Here is a 26,265-nt window from a genome sequence, read left to right as displayed (position 1 = left end):
ACTATCGAAACTGATTTTGTTGTCTCCATAATTTTTTAACCATGCACCATTTTAAATCTGTTCCTCCCCTCATCAATTCCTGGCTTCGCCACTGACGGTGAGGGTGGATTGCAGGATGTGTAGATGGGGATTGAAAGGGTGGTTGCGGATTGGAGTGTATTTTTAGGGGTGTTTTTTTTTTTTAATATATAAATTTTTTTTATATAAATTTTTTTAATTATTATTATTATTATTATTATTATTTTTAACATCCACATGGTGCCTAGTCATTGCCCACGTGGCGTCACGTCATCAGTTAACGGTTGATTTAACAACAACCTTAAGAGATGTATAAAAATGTTCCAAAATTATGACTTTAGGTACCAATCTAGGATGAAAAAAACTTCATATACTAAATGTTGAAAACCATAAAACTTTAAGGTAATAAACTGAAATTAACCCTATATTTTTTTTATGTTTATTTACTTACATTATGACATATTGTGAATTACTTTTATATTCGAATATAGTGAAAAATCTCTAATTGAAAAGTACCGTTGACTCGTTATACGCGTCTAGGAGTTTGACTGTTCAACGAGCGTACATTATGGGTTGGAAAATTGGAAATCGAGGGTATAAGACAAAATTAAGAAACAGTCAAATAAACAACACAACAGAAATCGTATTTGTTCTACGAATTTCCAACGCCTTGGTCGCTAGGTAATGCTTCACATTTTTTTTTTTAACTGCCAATTAATTAAGGGTGGTGTATTCACATATTTCATTTTATCTTTATTTACATATTTTTAAATTTTAGACAGTATGATCGGATGAGTATGTGAAAATTAAAAATGAGAATGTGATAGCACCACCCTTAATTAATCAGTTGGTTACGAAGGGTCCTTCTCATGCATTATTGATTTTTTTTTTTTTAACAAACGATATCATTTACACTAAAAATGACGGGGTTAGGTTAAGCCTCATAATGAGCTAGCAATATATAATGTGGTTCAAATTCATCTTTGACGATAATCGAATCTAAAACTTCTCACATACAAGTGAAAAGAAACACAACTAGATCGTATTATTAAGTGACATGCATTATTGAAATAATTCATGCTTCCTCTTAAGTCTGAAAACTATCTGAATCCAATAGAGTTATCCAATTCTAATAAGTCAAGAAGGATTAAAATTATGAAGTAGTTCGAAGACTAAATATTTATGTAGTTTTTTCCTCCAGCTTTCTCTATTTGCACTGGCAATTTGTCTAATAAATTAATCTCTCGCTTTGACTAAAAAGAGGGTAAGAAAAAGATTGAGAATTTTGAGTTTTCGTTTCATATTCGAGCCAGAACCAACATCTTTATTCGATAGTTACATGTTACTAATTCTTCAACTGGACTGTTCTGTTTTACATATTCAAGTCTTTGCAAAAAATCGTAGGTCGCAATAATAATTCAAATTCAAAGTAAGCAAGTCAACTTCTAAATCATTATTGTCTGATAATATGAATTTCAATTTCTAAGACATTGTTTTCAAATAATACAAATTTCATCGATGCCAGTAAGCAATTCAAATTTGAACTTTTAAAACATTATTGTCTAATAATACTGCAATCCGTATCTTAGATACTTGGTACAACACCTCATGCTCACAGTATTAACATTATTTATCTGTTATTGGTGAGCGACTTGTGTAATTACTGATTCTCATAATCGAACATGTTTACTTATTTAAAAAGAGAAAAGTTATGAATAAAAATGAAATAAGAATGATAAGTACTATAACTGTTCCAAGTATGTAATTAACAACCTCCCTTGGTGATCTCGAGCTTGTACCTGATTTTTCATGTATGACATACCTAATTTCAATGTGCGATCTACTTACTTTTACGTTTCGAACACCAAATCGGCCACCTCCTGATCTTCGATCCAAGCCAAGGTAACAAATCATATCCAGCCAGTCCAGCTGAAAATGTGTCTAAGATAGCATAATGAATATGTTTCTACGCACTGACAATATTTCTTTTCTTTCGCACGATATCTTTATCTTATTGAGTTATAGTCCTAGGGTAATATATATATACACACACACACACACACTTATATGCTCATAAAATTTTCTTTTAATAAAAAATTATATTTATACTTAAGAGTGAGATCAATGTGGATAAGCAAAGTCACACAATAGAGTTTGTCATAATAATTTAGTATCAAATTTATCAATCACGTGAGTTAAATTTAAAATTTCTTACTTACAAACCTTCAATATTAAGTGACAAATTCATAAGTAAGTAAGATGATATGTATAATTTGTACAAGCAAATTTTAAAGAAATGTAAAAGGCTAGGCTAGCAACAAAATTCATAATTTTGTTTATTTGATTTAGTATTTTACATTACATTTGTTTGCCGGATAGATTCGACTACGACATATTCTGGTAGGTCAAAAACCAAGAAACGTCTTTTAACCGCAATCATCACACATCATGACATTTAAACCATAATCAGTAATTAAATAAGATGATATATAATTTGTAAAATAAATGTAAAAAGACAGGCTAGCAACAAAATTCATAACTTTGTTTATTTGATTTAGTAGTTTGCATTACATTTTTTTTTCCGGATATACGACTACGACGACATATTCTGGTAGGCCAAAAACCAAGAAAAGTCTTTTAACCGCAGCCATCACACATCATGACATTCAAACCATAAACTGTAACTAAATAAATGACTTATGACATGGTCTACGCAGGTGCATGCCTATATAAACGGAAGACAATGGTGCAAGTGGAGACCAAGATATCTTTTAATTCCATAGACTTCTCTCTAATTTCTTGAAGAGATTATTTGAAAGCTTAAATTCTTGATCGACGTATACGCTAATTAGTAATGACGCCAATGATAGTTCCTGAGGTAACACTGAGCTCCTGCGACACGACGATGCCAGTGATCGGCATGGGGACTTCATCGTACCCTAAAGTTGACCCTGAAACAGCCAAGGCTGCAATTCTTGAAGCCATCAGAGCGGGCTACCGCCACTTCGACACTGCCTTTGCATACGGGTCAGAGCAAGATCTGGGGGAAGCCATAGCTGAAGCACTGCGTCTTGGACTCGTCAAGTCCAGGACCGAGCTCTTCATCACCACCAAGCTTTTTGCCAGCTTTGCTGAAAGAGAGCTTGTAGTGCCTGCCATCAACAAGAGTTTAAGGTTGGAATGATAGTATGACAAAGTTACAGTTTAATCAATCAATTCATATTTCATATTATTAAGGACTCGTTTGATAACATTTCATGTTTCAAATTCCAATTTTAAAAACTCACAAAATAGCTTTCAATTTTTAGTTATAAATTTTCTGATAAAATAAAAACTGAAAAACCACATATTTATGAAATAGCTCCCAAATGAAAGTTGAAACCCTAGCTCATTAACTTTTGTTTGCTGTTAGTTAACACTATAAATCATGAATTAATTATGTAGGAATCTGCAATTGGAGTATGTGGATATGTACCTAATACATTGGCCCTTCAAATTTGGGAAAGTGGTGAGCTCTATGCCAGTGGAAAAGGGGGTGCTGCTACCCTTAGACATCAAATCAGTTTGGGAAGGCATGGAAGAATGCAAGAGATTGGGCCTTGCGAGGGGCATTGGCGTGAGTAACTTCACTTCCGAGATGCTTGAGGACCTCCTTTCCATCGCCAAAATCCCTCCCGCCCTCAACCAAGTACATATACATTCCTACTTTATGATCAGTTATCTTTTTATATATACATGCATGTATAAGGCTATATATTTTATTTGTTAATTCATTTGTAAGTTAAACTATACAGTTGGAGATGAACCCACTTTGGCAGCTGAAGAAACTGAGGGAGTTCTGTAAGGCAAAGGGCATTCATGTGACGGCCTACTCTCCGTTAGGTTCAACCGGGACTAAATTTGGAGGCAACAAAGTCTTAGGCTCGAAAGTCCTCCAAGACATTGCCGAATCCAAAGGAAAAACAACTGCTCAGGTAGCTAGTTAATATGTCTTGAAGACGAAGTTAAATTCCCTTATAATGAATAGTTCCACGGTACACATGTAACTGAATTAGAAAATGATATTGTTTTAAATTAGTAGTGGACCGCTGAACCGTCTCTGAAATTTTAACGATTAGCACAACTACTTTTGTTTAATTTGCCACCTAATATAAATTTTCTTCTTTCTTTTTAATGATCTGCAGATAGCGTTGAGATGGGTGTACCAGCAAGGGGTGAGCTTGGTAACAAAGAGCGTCAATAAGGAAAGAATGAATCAGAACATTGACATCTTCGGTTGGTCCTTGACTGAGGAGGAATTAGACGAGATTAGTCGTCTTCCTCAACACAAAACAATCACCTTCGCCTCAATTATGGGACCGCATGATGTTGTGCTCCAGGTCGATGCTGGATTATGATCAATCCTTCATTTCGGATCTTCACTTCTTCCTAGCTAGGATCCCCCGTACTCTTTTATCTTTTATTCTTAATTATACTGTATTCTTTTTCTCTTTCTTTTGCTGTTCAAAATTCCATAAGTTTCCGCAAGTTCCACAGTTGTTTGAACTTTCGGCATATATATGTGTGTGTGTTTACTAGTGGAAGTTCCATAAGATATTCAATTAATTTTCGAACAATACTTGGTTACTCAAAAATGAATAGAAACTCCTATTCAAAAAAATTCAAAATTGTTCATTGTCAATTTATACAACTTCACGTTTATAATCAGAACAGTTTATATTATAAATCACCCTATAAAGATCGTCTCTGCAAAAAATCAATTAAAACTAAGGTTGTTTAGTCATTAAACTGTTTAAAAACAAATAAATGGTATTAGTAAAAGCATTACGAACCGTCTATGTGTTTGCTATAATAGATTGACTAAACGACCTTAGTTTTAATTTATTTTTTTGCAGATATGATCTTTACAGTGTAATTCATAATATGAACGATTATGATTATAAACACAAAGCTCTGTAATTAAAACACTAAGAATTTTGAGTAGAAATTCCTACTCATCTTTAATAGCCAAGTATTATTCTTATTATTCCCGCAAGTTCCACTGTTTCAGAAACTAAAACAAAAATATTAGTAATTGAAAAAAATAAAAAATTTGGGAGACCTGTTCATCTTCCACATCTCCCTCGCCCAGACATATGAAAATTCAATCATCATCTTCCACATCTTCCACATCAACGTCACATTCAAGAATCCTTCGAACATAATTGTTCGAGTTATGAATTCCAGTCGGTTTCACAATTGCTTCATCCTCCTCTTCCTCCGTCCTCTTTATCTCCACCTCCTCTCCCCAAACCCCATGCCCGTCCTCCTGTCACGGCTCAAACTTCCTGGTAGCGCAGGACTTCACGGCGTAGCCGGAGTTCTTGGGATCGTTTTTTATGGTGATTTCGGCGGAGCGGTTGATGCAATTGATGTAAAATCTGAAATGCTTCCAAAATAGGCTTCGTCGGAGACTTGAATTGGATTTGATGCTTTTGGACATGAAATTACGAAGGGTCTGCCATTCTTTTTATTTTTTCAATTACCAATATTTTTGTTTTAATTTGAACTCAAAAAGAAAAGAAAAATTGAAAGTAATTGAGTTAAAAATCGATTGGGCTTGAATTTTATTAGGGGTACAAGTGGAAAGAAAACTGCTAGTTTTTAAAAGTAATATTATTCATACTATGTTTTTATATTATATTTCTATACCACTTTAGGTAGCATATGATGTGGACAGTCATATTATTTGAAAAATTTGCAAAACCCAAGAAAAGTAAGTACTTCTCGTATACCATAATCATTATTTAATTAACTAGTTTTTCTTAATCATTAGTTTATTAAATAATGAATTAAATTTAAAATTCTGATTAATTAGCCACATCAAATGCCACCTAAAATTGTATGAAAATGTGATATAAAAACATGATATAAATAATATTACTCAATTTTTAAACACAATAAGTATTTAGTTTTAATGACCACGCAACATATAAATTAATGTAAGCAATTTCGTCTGTCTATTTATATCCATCTAATCATTTCTGTCAACTTATTCCACCTAATTATGTGAGCAATTTCTTGTTTTGGATTAATGATATCCACCTAATTATGTAAGCAATTTCTAGTTTTGTATTGATTATTACTTGTCAATGTCTATTTTTTGTGCTCGTAAGCCTGCTTCTAACCTCATATTATTTTCTCAAGTCTCGACTATTAATATATTAATAATAGTGACAGAAACCAAACCATGGCCATGCACCTCAAACCAGCTGAGAAAAATTCTGCATCAAGAAAAAAGAATTGCATGTACTTATATATAAGTATTTGATTTATTTTTTATATTATCAATTGACTTTCTATTAGAATTTTAATTTTTTTCATTGTATCTGAACAAGTTATCTCATACGTAAAATCTCAACTTTCTTCAAAATCATAACGACTGTTGATAAACTTACGACGAATGTCTCGATGGAAGCATGCAATCCCCTCCAAATTGGAAATCTTTTTATGGTTATTGCCTTGCTACTTTTTATTTATTTATTTATTTTGTTTTGTTTTGAACTGGATAATTCCACTTTGTAATATGTATAGCATCACATCAGGGATATGTGCATAATATGTATAGCATCACATCGGTGATATGTGCATACTTTTCCCCTGAAAATTCATCTTTATGAATAAGGAAAACTAATCAAAAATTTTAGTTCAAATGAAAAATAACAAATAAATGTGTAAGTAAATAGTACCAAGAAAGATAAAAATGTCATTTTTCGTTAAAAGTGAACAGTATCGGAAATATTTCGTTAAAACTCCCTTATAAATATGAGATTTCAACTTAGGATGTTTCTAAACTACAAGTTAATAGAATCTTCTTTGTTAACAAAAAGAGAATAAAAAAACCATTTAGTCTTCTATCACAACAAAAAAGTTAAGGTCAGTAACATAATTTTACAAGACAAAATTTTGTTTTTTTTTTTTTAAGTCTCATCTACATGTGATTTTAACATCTCTAATTTTAAACAATTGAAAAATAAAAAATGAACTTCTATCTCCGCTCTCACATTCTATCTCACTTTCTTTCTCTATCCTTCAATTTTAAAAACAAAAATAAAAAAAATTTACACACACTTTGTATATACAAGGGAGTAGGATTCTCTCCCCTTTTTTTTCCCTCCTCTTCCCTCTCCTCCTATTTGAACGGTCATAGTTAAATCACGTCAACATCTTATATTAGTTTTTTATACCAAGAGAAAGATAAAATAAGAGAATGTAAGAGGAGGGGATGGAAAGTGATGAAAAAAGAAGAGAATGAAAGGGAATGGAAAGAGAAGGGAAAAGAATTCTAGTCCATATACAAGTTTAAAATAGTAGTATCGCCTTTTGTTGACTAATGAGTTGCCCGCACATCCCATGTATATCAATAAATTGACCATGACTAGTTGCTTGCTCCTTTTTTTTTTTTTTTTTTTTTTTGAACACCGTTGCTTGCTCCTTTAATCCAGGGTATTTAAATTGATACGTATGTACTTTGACTTCTATCCGAACTTTTTCATATAACGATGTTTTACATTACAAGAGAAAAAAGATTTAGACTAAGCTACACAATCAATCTATTATAGATAATGTGTTGACTCGTCATCCTTACAAATTAAATCTAAAACCTCTTACTTGATAATAAGTAACACCATTTTTTATGGTTTCCACCCTATTTTTGGACAAACAATAAAAATTCAACATTATATTAGACATTACTGATGAGCTATGTATAATGTACCAATATATAAACTGACGAAACGAGCACCACAAATTGTCTCTCAAAAAAAAAAAAAAAAAAAAAAATGAAGAATCCCTGCAAAAAAATGGTCCAAAGTTCAAGATTGTTATGTCATCAAACGATATTTGGTTGTGTTGAAGATTTAAATTTAAATATGTTTTGTAGCTGGAAATGAGCCCAGCTTGGCGGATAAAGAAATTGAGAGAGTTCTGTAAGGTAAAGGGAATCCCATGTTACAGCTTACTCTCTTTTCGGTGCAGCTAACAGTTAATGGGGAGACAATGAGACAATAGTGTTTTAGGGTCGCATGTCCTCGATGACATTGCCAAAGCAAAGGAAAAACAACGGCTCAAGTACGTTACGACTCCTTCGTTCTTTACATATATCTTTCGATCCTTTCCCTCCCAATATCACTTGTACTTGTACTTTTTTTTACGTGTTCTCGATTCTCTCGCTTCAACAATGCATGCATTAAAGCATGGTAACACAACGCTTCAACAAGGAAAGAATGAATTATAATCTTGACATTTTCGATTGGTCTTTGACTGAGGAAGAAATAGAAATTCAGAATGTAATTACAGTAACTACATGGAGTTCATTTGAGTATGGTAGCCATTGTATTGTAATATTTACCCTATTTGTATAGATTTCAGGTGTTAACTAACTGGTTATAAGTTCGAATCCTTCTTGCTAGAGCTAGAGGAGCCTCTCCAAAAGCCTCCCCTCATGGTTTCGGGTTCTTGTATTAGCAAATAACAAGTCATATGGTCAATTATTAGAGGGTGATGCTACCCACGAACCCATTTTTACCTCTCACACACCTCTTTCTATTTTCAGCTATCAGATAAAATGAATTGAAAAAGATCAATGGACAAATTACATAAAGCAATAAGGGTAAGCTAATATGGAAAAAAAGTCATTTCAGAGAGTTAGGTAAAATGTGGCCATACAACAAGCTCTTCTGTTCCCCCACATTAATGCTTCTATTCTATTACATACACCTAGTGAATAATAGTTAAGGCAAACTCTAAATTGCCCCAAAGTTTCCCAACGCCTAAAGCAAACGCTCAACAGAGGCCTCGAAAGACTTGACTCGGGAAAGCTCGCTGCTTCCTCTGCTTCTGAAAGCACCCTCTCGCCTACCTTCAAACAAAAATCACGACTCTTTCCTATGATAAAAAAAAGGAATAAACGATGACCTATTCAACAGAACGATCAACCGACCACCTACTCATACTTGATGGACTTGTAAATGTGACGAAAAAACAGCAAATCAGTGCGGAAACTTACGCTGCCAAGCATGAGAAAGAAGCAGTAGCAAATGCAGGCCATGTGACCGAAGAAGAATGACGTTTGCATAAAACCAGACATATCTGATCCGGCGTAGTAATAATACAAGCAGTAACCATATATGAAGAGGCCAGTGGGTCCACCGCATGGGAAAAGACCTGTCGCAGATCAAGAACTCTCATTAGTCCAGCCACACAAGTCATAGAAAAAGGAAAACATATTCAATAAGTATAGCTATATGGATTCAGAGTCACGAAGAGATGGGTTCACAGAGTCATAACTCAAAAGTAATGACACTAGTCACTGAAAGCATATAACATTATGAAAACCCCGAAGATCATTAGTACCAAACAACTTTTACCCTATTTATGTAAAGTATATATAGAAATTTGTATTTTTGGACAAACGATAAAAAAATCAACACTATATTAGACATTACTGATAATCTATGTATAATGTACTAAAATATAAACAGTTTAAATCAATAGAAAAAGTTATGAAATGAGCACCACAAGTTGTCTCTCAAAAAAAATATTTGAAGAATCCATCAAGGAGAGGAGACTCTCTCTATCTATACATATATAATTGAAAAAAAAGGAATAACATCTTAAGTTAAAATTTAATTTATAAATTCATTAAATCTAACCGCTGAGATCCAATATGATCAAAATCTAATAGTAAAAGAAAGATCTAACTGCCCCAAATTAAATCTAACGGCTAATACAATTTGAAAAAAAAAAATTTAAATCAAAATTCACCCAAAAACTCTTGTTTCATGTGATTTTTCAATATTTATCAAAATCTAAATATTTTTAAGTTAAAATATCCATAAAAATAAATTACGATAGTTTACATAAGTCTTATTTTTTTTAAAGTCACTTTGAAAAAAAGTTTTAGCCTAAATTCATTCTTTAACTATCTCGGGTTAAAAATTTAACCCAATATGGTTGGAGCAAATAAACCATTTTCTAGGTTTAAAATGTTAGATTTGAACTCAAAGGGTTGGATATGGTCTTATACTAAATCTGATAATTAAAGTGTACTCTTTGTACGTTATATGTACATTGCCAAGCCGTCAACCAATGCTGACTTTGAGTATCTGAACCAAAGATAGAAGAAATGTAAAAATAAGACTTTGGAGTAAGTCTGTAAGATGCTAGGAGATGGTTAATTTGCTGCATTTTTGTGCATCTCTCTCTCTCTCTCTCAGAGAGCGAAGGACCACATGATTGAATGGGCAGGGATGTGAATGTGTCCGCACTGACCAAAAATTTGTCATTATCTCCTATTTCAAAGACTACAAACCAATATTTCGTTATGCATTAATGTATCAGTCAGCAAATGAAAATGAAGCCTAGCTTAATTAACATGCATTCTTTCTTTCAAAGTCTACAAACCAATATTTCAGCATGCATTAATATATAGCAGTAGACAGCAAATGAAAAGGAAGCCTAGCTTAATTAGCATGCATTATTTCAGAAAACAACCCCGACACGTTGGATGGTCGTGTTAGTTATAAGGGTATTTTTGTAATTGTGAAATGGTATTAGTTACTATAAAAAGCACTGTAAAGGGATCATTTGGGATTCACTTGTAATAGCTTCGTTTGTGAAAAATACAATACAGTCTTCTTCTTCTGCTTATTTATCTGCATTCTTAAGCTCCATTTCTTCTACTTAATAGCTCTAACACAAAAGAGATGAGTCACTTAGAAGATACGACTTTAATTTGACGATTCCTAAAATTGTATCCATTATTTGTAAAGTGAACACAAGATTAATGGATACGTAGGAGAAAGGATCACTTGATCGTTAATGCTCATCAACTGAATTTGTTCTGAAGTCTCCATTATTAGGTTTTTTTTTTAGTCAAAATAGTATATGAGATTTGTATAACTCCTCGCTTTAGTCTCAGATATTTGAAATTCATAGAAGTGGTCATTGAGATTGTCTACCATCAATCATTTTGATCCTTAGATAAAAAATTATGTTAAATAAGAATCAAAATGATAAAATTACCTTCAATTTAATAAACAATAGGTCAAAATGAAATGACCAAAATTGAGGGTATTTTTATCATTTTATCATTATTTAATGGAGATTTTTCATGAAATGACCAAAATGATTGATTGTGGACAAACTCAGGGATCAATTCTATTGATTTCAAATCTCAGGGATCCAAATAAGGAGTTATGCAAATCTCAATGACCATTTAGGCTAAAAAGCCTAATTAGAAATATGAAACGGTCAAACCTAGTCTAGCAAGGAAGTCAATAAAAGCTCCTCCGTTGGCTATGATTTATGACTTTACGCTAGTGCTAAAAAGTTGAACATGAACTCCTTATTGATTTATTTAACGACACTGGTCATTGCGGAAGAGAAAGAGGTGATGGAAGTATTAGCAGCGGGGAGGGGGGAAGGATTGGTTTGAGTGGTGGTTGGTGTTGTTGTTTTCAGCCATGGAAGCGACGATGGGTTGGAAAAAAAAATTGGATCGTTTGTCGTTAAGATTGTAGGGCTCAATACCATGTAAAACTTTAGAACATTAAGGTTTTCAGCTTAGTTGCACACCCATATAATGATGGGTTGCAGTATATTTATACACATCGATTTCAGATTACAAGTAGGGTTTTGAATACCCTATTTACACGGAGAACTTTGAATTCAAAATACAAAATCAAAACAAACTTATCTTTGAACTATTCAAACTAAAACATGACCTAGCAATCTTATCCTATGAAGAGTTTGTTTCGGAGATGAGTTTCTAATAAGATTGACTCGGTCTAACATATATGCCGTTGAAATTTGATCCAACAATTGAAGTTATTATAATTTTTAAAATGAACCCCTATTTATAACCGTTTGATCAAATTTTAGCGACACAAATCCCCTAATTTGATGGATTAGAATGAAGAAATTCGGAGAGTATCATTTCCTGGTTCGAGGATACAAAGGAATATTGATACTCTTGATGGTGTAAGATCTCCTCTTACAACTTTTACTTTTGTTGAAGAAAATAATAGTACTGCCGCTTGACAAATTCATTTGTGTTGTAAAAGTTGTGGGGGTGAATGCCCTCATGTTTTTGGCAAAAGGTGAAAAGACTTTAGAATAGTGATCATGTTGTTGTTGTTGTATGAAGTTTGTCAAAGAACATTCATTTCATCTTTGTAAGTTTTTATGGGAGTGACTCTATTTAAAGAGCACTTCGTGTGTGATCACTACACACTGCAAAAAAGAAAATAACTGAAAGCAATAATGTCAATACTCTTTCACTTCCGTTTTTTTTACTTGCAATCCTTTTATGTTATAATTACGAAACTAAACAGCGTAATATTTTACACCCGCTTCATTTGTGTTCCTAATAAAAATAATCTCTCGAACTTTTATTTATTTATTACAATTTGTTTAATTTCACCTTATCTAAATAGTTTATTCTTCATTCTAGTTCTATCACGAAATTAAAGGTCAAGTCATAGCGTACATGTATTTATTCACGGTGGTTGATTAGTGAATATATTACACAAAATAAAGTATTCACGTGCTCCATTGGAGAGTTTAGGTCTCTGCTAGCCCAGTTGTCTTGTCCGGGCAGAGCCCTGGTCGATGGGTCATGACTCTTTATGAAAACAGAAGAAGCATGATTTAATACTTGAGAAATGCTAAAGGAATTCTTTTAAAGTAAGAATTTTTTACGGTTTATTGTTTTACATTAATTTTCGTATTAATATTATATATTATTATGTCAAAAATATAAAGTGATAAAGAGTTCATAAAAAATCACTTTTGAAAGAGGTCTCTTAAACTTTATATTTGCAATAAAATATTAGATCAGATGTGGATGTGTACACGTATATACAACGCACGTTTTGTGAAAGCAAAATCCCACAATTTGAACACCTGAAAAAACAGATCGCAGTTTATTTTCGAATTTTAATTCGTATTTGGTTGATGAATTTCTTCAAAGGCACGTTTATTATTCACTCTTGGCCATCAAAGGAAAAGCTTATTATTGACCATAAAAATGAGTCAAGGTTATTAACTTATTTCATTACAAAGATGGAAGAGGGAGAAGGGAGTTGAGAAATTGGGCTGTTTGGTCAGTAATGCTAGCTAACCGTGTCTTCATGCATGCATGTCCATCGACGAGTAGAAATTTGCACGGGCTGTTCGGTCAGTAGTGTTGGCTAACTGCGTCTTCATGCGTGCATGTCCATCGACGAGCATAAATTTGTATATGAAAGGACAATACAAGTAGTATGTTACGTGTTATAATATAGGTAGACAATATATTTAATTCGTCTTATTCTTAAAATATATTTTTTTAATATTTTTTTACTTATATTACGACATATAGTAAAATTACTTTGTGTTTCGTATACACTGAAAAATCTTCATTGAAGAGTATTTTTGTCTCGTTGTTCAGGTGCATGCCTATATAAACGCAAGATATTGTTACAACTGGAGACCAGGATATCTTCTAATTCCATAGACTTCTATCTAAATTCTTGAAGATAATTTGTAAGCTTAAGTTCTCGATCGACGTCCATTAATTAGTTAGTAATGACGCCAACGATAGTTCCTGAGGTAACACTGAGCTCTTGTGACATGACGATGCCAGTGATCGGCATGGGGACTTCATCATACCCTAAAGTTGACCCTGAAACAACCAAGGCTGCAATTCTTGAAGCCATCAGAGCGGGCTACCGCCACTTCGACACGGCCTTCATTTACGGGTCAGAGCAAGATCTCGGGGAAGCCATAGCTGAAGCACTCCGTCTTGGACTCGTCAAGTCTAGGAGTGAGCTTTTCATCACCACTAAGCTTTTTGCCAGCTTTGCTGAAAGAGACCTTGTAGTGCCTGCCATCAACATGAGTTTAAGGTTTAAATGATAGTATGACAAAGTTATAGTTCAATCAATCAATTCATATTTCATAATATTAAGGGCTCATATGATAACATTTTAGTTTTCAGATTCAAATTTCCAATTTTAAAAACTCACAAAAGTAGCTTTTAATTTTAGTTTTCTGATAAAGTGAAAAAATGAAATATTTATCAAACAGCTCCTAAATGAAAGTTGAAACCCTAGCTAATTAACTTCTTTTTTTTTTTTAATCATGAATGAATTATGTAGGAATCTGCAATTGGAGTATGTGGATATGTACCTAATACATTGGCCCTTCAAATTTGGGAAAATGGTGAGCTCTATGCCAGTGGAAAAGGGGGTGTTGCTACCCTTAGATATCAAGTCGGTTTGGGAAGGCATGGAAGAATGCAAGAGACTGGGCCTTGCGAGGGGCATTGGCGTGAGTAACTTCACTTCCGAGATGCTTGAGGACCTCCTTTCGATCGCCAATATCCCTCCCGCCGTCAACCAAGTACATATACATTCCTACTTTATAATCAGTTAGTTTTTATGCATGCCTAAGGCTATATATTTTATATGTTAATTAATTTGTATGTCAAAATACACAGTTGGAGGTGAACCCGCTTTGGCAGCTGAAGAAACTGAGGGAGTTCTGTAAGGCAAAGGGCATTCATGTGACGGCCTACTCCCCGTTAGGTGCATCCGGGACTAGATATGGAGAAAACAAAGTTTTAGGCACAAAAGTCCTTCAAGACATTGCCAGGTCCAAAGGAAAAACAACTGCTCAGGTGCTAGTTAATCAGTGTTGAATGTCTCATGAAGTTAAATTCTCTTATAATAATGGTTTCACAGTATACACATGCAACTAAGTTAGGACACTATATATACATTGATTTAAATTAGCAGTGAACCACCCGACCATCTCTGAAACCTTAACAATTAGGACAACTAGCTTTGTTTAATTTGCCAGCTCGCCCTAATATATATTATATACACATAATACATAGACGTAGCTTAGCATTGCACTAGTTAATTTTTCCTTTCTTTTTAATGATATGCAGATAGCGTTGAGATGGGTGTACCAACAAGGGGTGAGCTTGATAACAAAGAGCTTCAATAAGGAAAGAATGAATCAGAACATTGACATCTTCGGTTGGTCCTTGACTGAGGAGGAATTAGACGAGATTAGTCGCCTTCCTCAACAGAAAACAATCATCTTTGCCTCAATTATGGGACCGCATGACGTTGTGCTCCAGATTGATGCTGGATTATGATCAATCCATCGATCATTTCTGACCGTTTCGTTGATGACTTCATCCGCGAGGGCTTTGATATAGCTAGCTAGGGTCGCCCGTACTCTTAGTTAGAGTGTATTCGTTCTCTTTCAGAATTTCATAAGTTTTTGTAAGTTCTACAGTTGTTTGGAACTTTCGGCATCTGCTCTGGTCAAACTTTTGCACGTTCTTTATGTATTTTATATCGTATCTTGAACATAGGCATAATAAATTGGCTTTTTAGCCAAAATGGTATTTGAGATTTGCATAAAATATCAATTTAGTCCTTGAGATTGAAAATCAATAGAAATGGTCCTTGATGTTGTCCACCATCCATTATTTTGGTCTTTCCGTTAAGTGTCTCAGAGCTCTTGGTCGAAAGTTTGGACAATTTTCAAAGCATCGTAACTCAATCGTTTCTTAACTAAATTCGACCCATAATATATCAAAATGAAGATAGGAAAGTGTAAAACAATATTATACCTATTTGGAAGCCCAATGGTTGCCAGAGATGGCCGAAAAATAGCCTGAAAGGTGACTGGTCTGCGTGAAAACTGGAAAACTCGCCGGAAACTACGTAAACTTTAAACGTTCATAACTTCTTCAATACTGAACGAAATCGAGTGATTTAAAAACGAAAATCATACTTCTCAATGAGACGAAGAGAATGGTACTTTTGTAGATGGCTAAATTACCATGGTGTGGCCAAAAAAAGGTCTCAAAATTGGCTGTCTTGGTCTCGAGTTAGCCACTTTCGAGCCATTTTTCGGCCAAAACACGGTGAATTAGCTGTCAAGATACCATTATCTTCATCTCTTTGAGAAGTATGATTTTCTTTTTTAAATCACTCGATTTCATTTAGTAATGAAGAAATTATGAAAGTTTAAAGTTTACCCAATTTCCTGCGAGTTTTCCAGTTTTCCTGTGGACCAGTCACCTTTCAAGCTATTTATCTGCCATCTCCGGCAACCATTGGGCTTCCAAATAGTTATAATTTTGTTCTACACTTTCCGATCTTCATTTTGATATATTATGAGTCAAATTTGGTTAAGAACCGATTGAGTTACGAAGCTTTGAAAATTGCCCAAACTTTCGGCCAAGAGCTTCGGGACACTTAACGGAGCTTTTAACAGAATGACCAAAATAATGGATAGTGGACAATCTCAAGGACCAAAGTGATGTATTATATAAATCTCAATGGTCATTTTGGCTAAAAAGCTTAATAAATTCTTGTGCTTTTTAATTACAGAGTTCGTTTGGATCCGTACATGTGAAGCTCATTGGCTTGGTTTTACAATCTTCAATTAACTTTTATATTATGTTGGATACTAGAAGTGAAGGTACCGGAGACTGGAGAGTGTATTTTGTGTGTTCGGGATTGTCTGGATGAAAATGATAATTTTCTTTTACCCATTGCGCATGTTCGGGGTTAAAAATTTTCTATTTCTTCTTAGGGTTGGTTTGGTATTGCTGTGCTTTGAAAAAAAAGTTGTTTCTGTTGTACTGTGAGAATAAGCGGCTGTGAAATAAAGCAACAGAGTGTTTGGTAAACTTTTTTGTAAAAGTGCTTTTGAAAAAAAAAAAGCATTATTATAATGTTTGGTAACCTTTTATATAAAACAGATGTGAAAAAAAGCTAGTTTTTCAAAGTTAAGTTTTGCAGCTTCTTGTTTTTGGCTTTTTTTCATTCAAAATCGCTTGTAAACATAATAATCAAAAAGATAAGATGAATGACAGCTACGTCTTGCCATTCTCTTTGTACGGTCCCCGCTCAATATATGCAACGTGGACATTGCTTTCACTATATTTAAAAATCAACGATTGTCCTTCCACCATTGCCCCTAATAATTGTCCTTCCACTTGTCTGAGAAATTTTCTAGTGTGACCATCCCACGAAATGGTATATCATGTGTTTCTGTATAAATGGTGAATTATGCATGTTAAAAGGTTAATAATTTAAAAATTAAAATTTTTCATCACTTACATAAAAACACTTGATGTACTATCTGTATTTCCGTCACAACTAAAAATTTCTCCACTTGTTTGGTAATTGTTTCCGATTTTAAACAACTTTCTAATACTTGACGATGGCGTCGAGTACGTGGATATGTACTTAATACACCGGCCATCCAAATTTGACAAAAAGGGGAAGGGTATGACTGCTGAAAAGGAGATGGTGTAACCCTTGATATCAAGTCTGTTTGAGAAGGCATGGAAGAATGCAAGAGACTCGGCCATGCCAGGGGCATTGGCGTCAGTAACTTGGGTTGCAATCTGCTCGAGGACCTCCTTTCCATCTCCAAAAACCCTCCCGCTCTCAACCAAGTGTGATCATTTAGAATTCTTAACGAAACACTCATGGTACTGTTCACTTTTCACGTTAAGGACATTTTTATTCTAAAAAGTCACTCTTGATACTATTCACTTACAACACATTTTTGTCTTTTTGGTTAAAATTCAAAGTTTTCAAGTCATTTTCATTAGTTATCCTTTATTTATATGGATATATATATATATATATATATATATACATACAATCGGATTAAACTGTCTATATTTTAAGTTCTCATTCAAGCGTCATATCTGCAAAATATCGTCCAAAGTTGAAAATAGTTTCTGTGGCTGGAGGTGAGCCCAGCTTGGCTTATAAAGAAATTGAGAGAGTTCCGTAGGGCAAAGGGAATCCCAAGTTACAGCTGACTGTCTTTTGGGTGCAGCTAACAGTCAATGGGGGAGACAATAGTGTTTTAGGGTCGCATGTCCTCGAAGACATTGCCAAAGCCAAGGGAAAAACGACGGTTCATGTACGTTATGACTGCTTCGTTCTTTACATGTATCTGTCGATCCTCTCCCACCCAATACCGCTTGTACAGAATCTTGACATCTTCTATTATTCTTTGACTGAGGATTGGACAAGATTAGCCACATTCGCTCTGCGCTCACCGCACGGCTGCGTACGTTCAAATGAGAACTACTGCTCGCCCAAGTGGGGCGCCGGTGGTTGTCTTCTCATTTTCGCTGTGGGACAAACAAACAATTTGGAATCGCCAAGTCAAAATAAAATGTAATGAATGCTACAAACTATGATTTTATGACTGGAGTGGACAGGAAGGTATTATCCGCTGGAATACATGTAAAATAATATAATTAGAAATTTAGAGAGTAATTAGAGTAACTTCGTGGAATTCATTTGCGTATGGTAGCCATTGTATTGTTTTATTTACCCTACCGGTATACCATTCAGATGTTAAGTCTTTATCGAGTCACTGTAAAGAACCTGTTAAGATAACAGGTTTAACACAACACGATCGTTAAGATAACAAGTACGAAATAACGGATATAACACGAAAACAATACAAACACAATAAGCACGACCCGTTTGCCAAATCTATATTTTCATATTCTCGTCTTAGAAAATAACAAGTCATTTGGTCAATTATTAGATGTAATCAAGAGCAATCGTGCATCCAAAATGTAGCTTTGATTCCTTCCTTCCATCGATTATTTGATTCGAATGTAATTCGTGAAAATGCTTAACACAAATGTACAATTAGACAAAAGAATAAGGGCAAGCTAATATGGAAGAAAGTCATTTCTGAGAGTTCTAAGTAAAATGTGGCCATACAACAAGCTCTCCTGTTCCTCCACGTTAATGCTTCTATTCTATTACATACATTTAGTGAAGAATAGTTAAGGCAAACCCTAAATTGCCCCAAATTTTCCCAACGCCTGAAGCAAACGCTCAACAGAGGCCTCGAAAGATTTGATTCGAAAAAGCTCGCTGCTTCCTCTGCTTCTGGAGGCACCCTCTCGCCTACCTTCTAACAAAAATCACGACTTTTTCCTATGCTAAAAAAGGAATAAACGACAACCTATTCAACAGAACGATCAACCGACCACCTACTCACACTTGATGGACTTGTAAATGTGACGAACAAACAGCAAAGCAGCGCGGAAACCTACGGTGCCAAGCATGAGAAAGAAGCCGTAGCAAATGCAGGCCATGTAACCGAAGAAGAACGACGTTTGCATAAAACCAGACATATCTGATCGGGCATAGTAATAATACAAGCAGTAACCATAGATGAAGAGGCCAGTGGATCCACCGCATAGGAAGGACCTGTCACAAATCAAGAACACTCATTAGTCCAGCCACACAAGTCACAGAAAGAGGAAAACATATTCAATAAATATATGCTCTGCTATACGGATTCACAGAGTCACGAAGTGATGGGTTCACAGTCATAACTCAAATGTAATGACACTAGTCACTGAAAGCATATAACATTGTAGAGAAAACAACTTGAAACCCCAAAGATCATTAGTACCAAACAACTTCATCTATTGAATTTCAGAAATTTTCATACTTCGAAACACATTATGAGCATTTCTTGTATCTTATTTGTTTTTGCTTTTGTTCATTGTATAATTTTATGGTCCATATCTACAGAAAAAGTTTAATTTAGAAAACATTAAACAAAAAACAAAGCAGAAAACTAAACCTAACTTCTGGGAATATAAGCAATATAACCTACAACAGAAGCAAGATTATGAAGATTTGTTACCTCCACCACCACCCATGATCTTCAGCAGCAAGTTGGAAATATGTCAAAGCCACAGTTATAAAGGCAGTGACAATCAAAAGAATAATAAATACAATAAACAGGATGCTGTAGATTGTGTAGATCCTGTGACCCCAGACGCTGGCGAATATGTAGTAAAGTTCAATGTATATTGCACTGAAGGGGAGAAACCCTGCCATTGCCATCTGAGGAATGGTCGTCCTGTACCATGGAAGAGTTGGAATTTCTCGAGGATACTTTGTGGTGCGGACGGGAGCTTGGAATTCAGCCTTGTTGTTTTTCCCGGCAATACCACCCAAGACAAGCAATGGTGATGTTACCAATGTCCAAATAAGGACAATTACCACAATAGTACCAAAAGGAAGAGCTGCAGTTGCACTATAAACAATTGCAACAGTGTTAAGGAAGCAGAAAGTCAGGAACAGGGGCCCGCAGAAAAGGCACCCGGTAAGTAACAAGTTTCTCACCTGTCAACCAGAAAATGGAAACTAAATGATTCCATTTCACTTTAAAAGCATAAACTATAACCTGCAATTGTTGCAAACAGAATCCATATTGACTTACCCAGTTTTTTCCTTCAAGCTGACAATAGAAAGAAGTTGCAGTATATCCCGCAATGCCAGAAGTAAGAGCATATATGACCACAAGCGCAGTGAATAAAGCTCCTCGGTTGTATGGATAAAATACACCAACCAATGCCAGCATGAAAATGAATATTGTGCTGGAAATGAAGAGAAGGCCAGACATTAGCATTAGTACTAAGTTACTAACATTTAATAACCAAAAAAATTGCAATAAGATCCTCACAGAGTGAACAGCTGGGTTCCAGAACCATGGGCTGCAGCAAACAAAGATTTGTTCTCGGGAAACCGGAAAACATCACCATGAATGTACTTCCATCCAGTCTCTTCTTGATCATCAGCAGCTTCCTCATCTTGCGCATACCTTAATATAAAATTAAACAGATATAATAAGTGACAATTAATTCTAAACGGAAAACCCGGAGACTTTCAGAAAACATCAGGTTTTCAGGGATCAGAAATTAAATCTCACTTCATGAAATCGTTCTTCAGGACTCGCATGAGAATCGTTGCAAGAAAACCCGTCAAAAGGAGAACTGTGACGCATGAATTTATGATTGAGAACCAATGGATTTCCAAGTGATGTGGCAGTGAAGAGGACTGTGAGTATTTATCCATTCTATTCTCGAAGGGAATGTTAGTATCCGACCATTTCACACTGTACATGAAATCCGCATCAACATCCTTGTCCTCTGTCAAGTCTACAACAGAATGAGGGTCCATCTTGGCGGTGATTTCAATCACACGATCTTTATTGTAACGAGCATCAAATTGGATATGCTTGTAAAGAAAATATTTGTATTCCCTCGGGTCAGTTTTTCCTTCCTTGTCAACCTTTCCCAAAAAGCCCCAGATGGGCAAGTCATCATAATACATTTGGAAGTAGTAGTCTTTTTTCACAGCAGTTCGAAACTGCACAACTTCTTCCTTGGTCAGCTTCCTTGTACAAGCAACCTCAGAGTCCTTATCTTTTCTAAACTCAAGCTTATAAGGAGCACTAACAAGCCGATCTCCATTCAACACCTCTCCGAGCGCCTCCCTCTTCTCCTTCACATCACCTAACATTTACATTCATTCGCCGCCGAATTAATAACCAAAAGAGACAATAACACAGCAAATGCATCACGAAACAAATTTCGCGAACAGAGCCATAATCAAGAGCTGCATCATTATCCTAATTTTAAAACCCAAAACTTTGCCTCTATCAATCGAAAATGTTTACAGGGACAATTATCCCCAAGTTCCCAACATTTTAACTCCTCGAAATAGAAATTCCAAGTGAAAAATCCTCACGACAAGTTACTATTTCAGAATTTTATGCACATTTTTTGGATGTCACAGCTAAAATTTACACAATTGCATATTGAATGAGAATGTAAGAGCAAAAAGTTTGAGATGCAAAACCTGCTGAGCAGAAGGGCAGATCAAAATAACGATACGTTTCGCTGCAACCAAACAAACAGATACAAAGACAGATTAATAATCTTAAAAAAATCAGAAATTGCATGAAGAATTTCAGAAAATGGAGGTCGAAATCCAGATCGGAAGTCAGATCTGGAAGAGCTTTGATAGGATTACCTGGGGTTGTGGAAGGGCCCGACTTTGTTGGAGTAGAGGGGGACGGCGTCGCCCTCGTTGTAGCGGTGGTCGGAGGCGTCGGATCTGACGTGAGTGGCAGTGCACGCGATTAGAGCCGCGAGTAGGAGAATGGGCGGGAGGTTCATCTTCATGGTCCGGACGGAGAAGAAGAAAAAGAAGATGCAAGTGATATTCTTTCAACTGGAGATAGTGAGAGAATGCACGAACGAACAACTGAAGCAACCGGATAATATATTTCTTTTCTATTTTTTTTTCCAGTTTCGAATGTATCTATTTTTTTTTCTATTTTTGGAAGTTTAAACGAAAAATCTATAGTACTATTCACTTTAACGAAAAATCATATTTTTATACTAAAAAGTCAAATCTGGTACTATTCACTTTAGCTTTTATTTTGTCCTTATCGTTAAAACTCAAAATTTTCAAGTATTTTTCATTATATTTTTTTTTAAACAATGATATTATTTATCTAGAGAATTGAGGAGTGGGTGAAGTCTCATAATAAACTAATAATATAGTTGAAATCCACCTTTGTCGAGAATCGGACTTAAGACCTCACACTTACAAAGAGGAATACCACTAGACCGTACCAAGGTTATAAAAAACGCTAGGTGCTAGTCAAGGCGATGGGTTGAGACCTAGCGCTTAGACAGAGCCTAGACGAACTAGGCGGATTTAAGTAAATCTATTGTATTTTGTGTAAATAAGTGTGTGTTTATACTTAAAATATATATAATTTCATCATAAACTAGAAAATAGAATGACATATATATTATGAAGTATTAGAACATAATGAAAATATGGAAAGCAAATATATAATGTGTGTGTTATTTAAATGTTCAATAAGCCTCTTACAATTTATTGAAAACAATAAAAATGCAAAAAAAAAAGTTATTTATTTTTTATCTAAGTGAGTTGCAACCTAGGCAGATGTCCAGGGAGGTCTAGATGGGTTAGGCGGGTGTTTAGGCGGTTTAGGTGGGCGCCTCAGCAGGTTTAGGCATCATTTCTTAATTTTCAAATTCCTAAGCATTGATCGTGGCGATGGTCAGCCGCAGGGATTTTTAGAACAGTGGACTGTACTATTAACTGGCTAATTTATTATTATTAATAGAGAGTTCGAAATTATTATTATACTTTAGGAGATGAGAATTTTGAACCTGATATGCATGAAAACTTAATATTCACATCCATTAAGATATTAGACCACACATAATTTCGACGGTATAAACAACCTATTGATAAAATATTATTTGTTAATTAAAAATTTATAAAATGAAATTGGATTTTATATAACAAAATACTTGTTAGAAAAAAATATTTTTAAATAACTGATAGTGTTTTAAAAAGTTATCCATAAAACCAATTGTTATAAAAATAAAAAATTAATCTTAAAAAAGTACTTTAAATTCTTTTATAATTCAAAAATATCTTCTCTAAAACAACTTCTAGTCAATTAAAACATTTCTCAACGAATACAAATAGACTTTTAAGAATTGTAAAACATTATTCTTTATAATAATTTGCTATTAAAAAAATTTAAACATTGTACAAATATAATTATCAAATCGGAATTGGACTTTGATTCAGTACAAAAGAGAATTTGGTCTTTGACCCAAAATAAAACAAACTGCAAAGCTGATTTAGGCCCCCTCTCTCATTAGCCCATTAACACGACTTTCAGAGGCAAGCAGTATCGCGACATGCCTTATTGCGGACAAAGATCTTCATTTCACTGTCCATAACTTAAGAATTGGATAATTTGGGCCGTCTGAATTGAGTTATATAATATTTATTAACTCATTTTGCTAGCTCATCTTATATAAATTAAGGGTTATGATCTTTCTTTCACACAACTTAAGGCCTCAAATTTCATGGTCTTTAGGCTCTGGACATTAAGGTCCAGAGGGGACCCAAATTTCCATACTACAAAGGGTTCGTTACCCACCTTCATATGGTGTTCGTGTGAACAGATTCGCCTTTGACTTATGTACACATTACAATTCAACAACAAATAAATACTCCATAAAATATCACTCGCCTGACCCTAATTTTATAAAGCTTAATTTTGATGGGTCGGTCAGTCTTCAAAATGTAGTTGTTGGGTTCGTGTTAAGAAATGATAAGGGAATGTTTTGGGAGGCGATTCTTTCAATGTTGATGGAGCTACGATTTTCAAGGCAGAAGCTATGGCGCTGAAGGAGGGTCCATTTTTTGCCCTAAAAAAAGGGAAGGTGTTTCTAAGATCCAAGTGGAAGGAGATTCAAGATTAGTCATCTACTATGTGCTTGGTAGTTGGTCTGCTCCCTGTAACTTGAAGACTGCGATTGCAGAGATTCGAAGGCTGGCGACAAAATTTCAATAGATCTCTTGGCGACATATTTTTAGGGAAGCTAGTTTTGTTGCATACGCTTTTGCTAAGCATGGCCTTAGTCTTCATTCCAATCATATTTGGGATGGTGTTGTACCAAACTTTGCCGTCCCAGTCATAAATTTTGATTTAGTTAGGGCCGATTGTTCTCATGGTTCCTCTTTTTAATATAAAACTGTATGAATATAAAGTTTGATACAAAGAAGATTAGCATGCTCAATTACACACATAAACTAAGACCGGTTCTAACTTTTTTAGCAAAAGGCTTATAAGTTAAGTAATTTAAAACATTTATCCATTCACTCGAAATTTTAAATTCGACTATTCTTCTTACATTATCGTTAACATAATAAAAATGAAACTAAGTAACAGCTACCAACCTACCACGTCATTACCAGATGCTACAAACATTATTCCAAAGATGCGAATAGGTTTCAAATTACAATATTGCCCTTGTTAAAGTCATCAGTTCCTCAGTTGTGACAAAAAAAAAAAATTTAAAAATTAAGTTGGAAGATTAGAGCAGAAACATAACGATGTGGACGTGTGAGAATTAAGGGGCATCCTTCCATCCCTTCTTTTTATATTCTTTATTTTATCTTTTTTTTTTATTTTTTTATAAAAAGTTAATATAAAATGTTAACGTGGCTTAACTATGATCGCTCAAATAGGAGGAAAAGAAAAAAAAAAGAGGAGAAATAATCATACTCCTTTCAATCCGTCGCACATGCATCCATGATCTTGATTTTGTAATTAAAATAATAATATGCCATAATTACTTGTTTAACTAATAACACATTTGATGATTAAAATAAAAGAACTTTAACGAAAAGCTCCTGGTACAGTTCATTTTAACGAAAAACCATATTTTTACACTAGAAAGTCAATCATGGTACTATTCACTTTACCCTTTATTTTGTTCTTATCGTTAAAACTCAAAGTTTTCAAGCCATTTTCATTAGTTTTCCTTTAAAATGAAGTCTAATCAAATCCCCACATCTGATGCAAAAGAAAATTAACAGATAACGCCTGCTGCTTACGTCGAGTAGATCCAAACAATTTGTCAATTCTATTCATCTTCTTCTACTTTTTTTATTTGTCTTTATGTTCTTTGTAAAAAAGCGAGGAGTCCAGATCACCAAACTATTGAGCAGCGTGCTATTGACACATTTGGAGTCTTGTTACAAATTACAAATAATTGTAGATAATAATAATATAGTAGATTTGTCACTTGATACTACAATCTAGTTTGAAAGTAAGAGGTTTTAGATTTGATTATTGCCAAATGTGTATTTGAACCATATTATTGCTAGCTCATTATGAGTCTAAGCTCATCACTTTTCCCTTAATGTAAATAATATCGTTTGTTCAAAAATAATAATATAGTGGCTTTAATTACCATAGAAAATTAGGCAGCAAAGGGCAAATATATGATTCATTTGAAAGAATTTTAAAATGACTGAAAACGTTTTAAAGAAAACTTTTTTGGATTTCAAATTTTTTTACCATAAACGCTTTTAGTTATTTTAAAAGTACTTCTAAACGAGTAATAGCACATGATTTTTTTGAGCTACATAAGTTAAGTTTGACAAATACATGTAAGCCATGTTGAATCAAATGCTTTTCTGATCCCCTCTTACCCTATATTTTGGGCTATCATCTAAAGCTAGAATATTTTGGTTATGTGCTTGTACAACTTTATATTCCGAGATATTCAACTCTTAGATTCTTAATCAAGATCGAATCGTTAAGATCTTGATATAAAATGCATCGGAACAACGTAGAATTTTTTAATATAAAATAAACGCGGACAGTACGGAATTTCCGATTAAAATGTTATATAGGCGACAACTTGGTGAAAATAACGACTAAGAAATTATTTAGTCAAGATCTGTGATCTGTAGATAAACATAGAAAAATAAATAAAAA

General features: G+C 34.3%; 3 protein-coding genes across 3 annotated transcripts; 2 read left to right on the top strand and 1 right to left on the bottom strand.

Annotated features, from left to right (window-relative positions):
* The first annotated feature begins 2,779 nt into the window (after positions 1 to 2,779).
* LOC137731749 (D-galacturonate reductase) lies at positions 2,780 to 4,634 on the top strand. Its single transcript, XM_068470942.2, has 4 exons — positions 2,780 to 3,192; positions 3,463 to 3,706; positions 3,813 to 3,992; positions 4,203 to 4,634. The coding sequence occupies exons 1-4, from the start codon at positions 2,873 to 2,875 to the stop codon at positions 4,413 to 4,415; spliced, it is 957 nt and encodes a 318-aa protein (XP_068327043.2). The 5' UTR covers positions 2,780 to 2,872; the 3' UTR covers positions 4,416 to 4,634.
* Positions 4,635 to 13,522: 8,888 nt separating this feature from the next.
* LOC137731748 (D-galacturonate reductase-like) lies at positions 13,523 to 15,534 on the top strand. Its single transcript, XM_068470941.2, has 4 exons — positions 13,523 to 13,946; positions 14,199 to 14,442; positions 14,540 to 14,719; positions 14,993 to 15,534. Exons 1-4 carry the CDS (start codon positions 13,627 to 13,629, stop codon positions 15,203 to 15,205), a joined length of 957 nt encoding a protein of 318 aa, XP_068327042.1. The 5' UTR covers positions 13,523 to 13,626; the 3' UTR covers positions 15,206 to 15,534.
* Positions 15,535 to 18,784: 3,250 nt separating this feature from the next.
* LOC137731996 (transmembrane 9 superfamily member 3) lies at positions 18,785 to 22,240 on the bottom strand. The gene is made up of 7 exons (XM_068471271.2): positions 21,948 to 22,240; positions 21,774 to 21,814; positions 20,842 to 21,427; positions 20,596 to 20,733; positions 20,353 to 20,509; positions 19,771 to 20,255; positions 18,785 to 19,325 (listed from the first exon to the last, which is right to left on the bottom strand). The coding sequence occupies exons 1-7, from the start codon at positions 22,097 to 22,099 to the stop codon at positions 19,106 to 19,108; spliced, it is 1,779 nt and encodes a 592-aa protein (XP_068327372.1). The 5' UTR covers positions 22,100 to 22,240; the 3' UTR covers positions 18,785 to 19,105.
* Positions 22,241 to 26,265: the final 4,025 nt, after the last annotated feature.

Source organism: Pyrus communis, chromosome 16, assembly GCF_041283825.1.
Source record: "Pyrus communis isolate YQ-2024b chromosome 16, ASM4128382v1, whole genome shotgun sequence".
Classification (NCBI taxonomy): Eukaryota; Viridiplantae; Streptophyta; class Magnoliopsida; order Rosales; family Rosaceae; genus Pyrus; species Pyrus communis.
Note: the sequence above shows the minus strand (reverse complement) of the source record. Positions and strands in the feature narration are given on the sequence as shown.

Bases quoted from the DNA above. Each gene is read 5' to 3' on its own strand.
- LOC137731749 (XM_068470942.2), top strand. From the start codon at position 2,873: ATGACGCCAATGATAGTTCCTGAGGTAACACTGAGCTCCTGCGACACG. The intron at 3,707-3,812 runs GTACATATACAT...TAAACTATACAG, and splicing joins TCCCTCCCGCCCTCAACCAA to TTGGAGATGAACCCACTTTG. The intron at 3,993-4,202 runs GTAGCTAGTTAA...AATGATCTGCAG, and splicing joins AAGGAAAAACAACTGCTCAG to ATAGCGTTGAGATGGGTGTA.
- LOC137731748 (XM_068470941.2), top strand. From the start codon at position 13,627: ATGACGCCAACGATAGTTCCTGAGGTAACACTGAGCTCTTGTGACATG. The intron at 14,443-14,539 runs GTACATATACAT...CAAAATACACAG, and splicing joins TCCCTCCCGCCGTCAACCAA to TTGGAGGTGAACCCGCTTTG. The intron at 14,720-14,992 runs GTGCTAGTTAAT...AATGATATGCAG, and splicing joins AAGGAAAAACAACTGCTCAG to ATAGCGTTGAGATGGGTGTA.
- LOC137731996 (XM_068471271.2), bottom strand. From the start codon at position 22,099: ATGAAGATGAACCTCCCGCCCATTCTCCTACTCGCGGCTCTAATCGCG. The intron at 21,815-21,947 runs GTAATCCTATCA...GTTTGGTTGCAG, and splicing joins GGGCCCTTCCACAACCCCAG to CGAAACGTATCGTTATTTTG. The intron at 20,510-20,595 runs GTGAGGATCTTA...CTTCATTTCCAG, and splicing joins GGAACCCAGCTGTTCACTCT to CACAATATTCATTTTCATGC.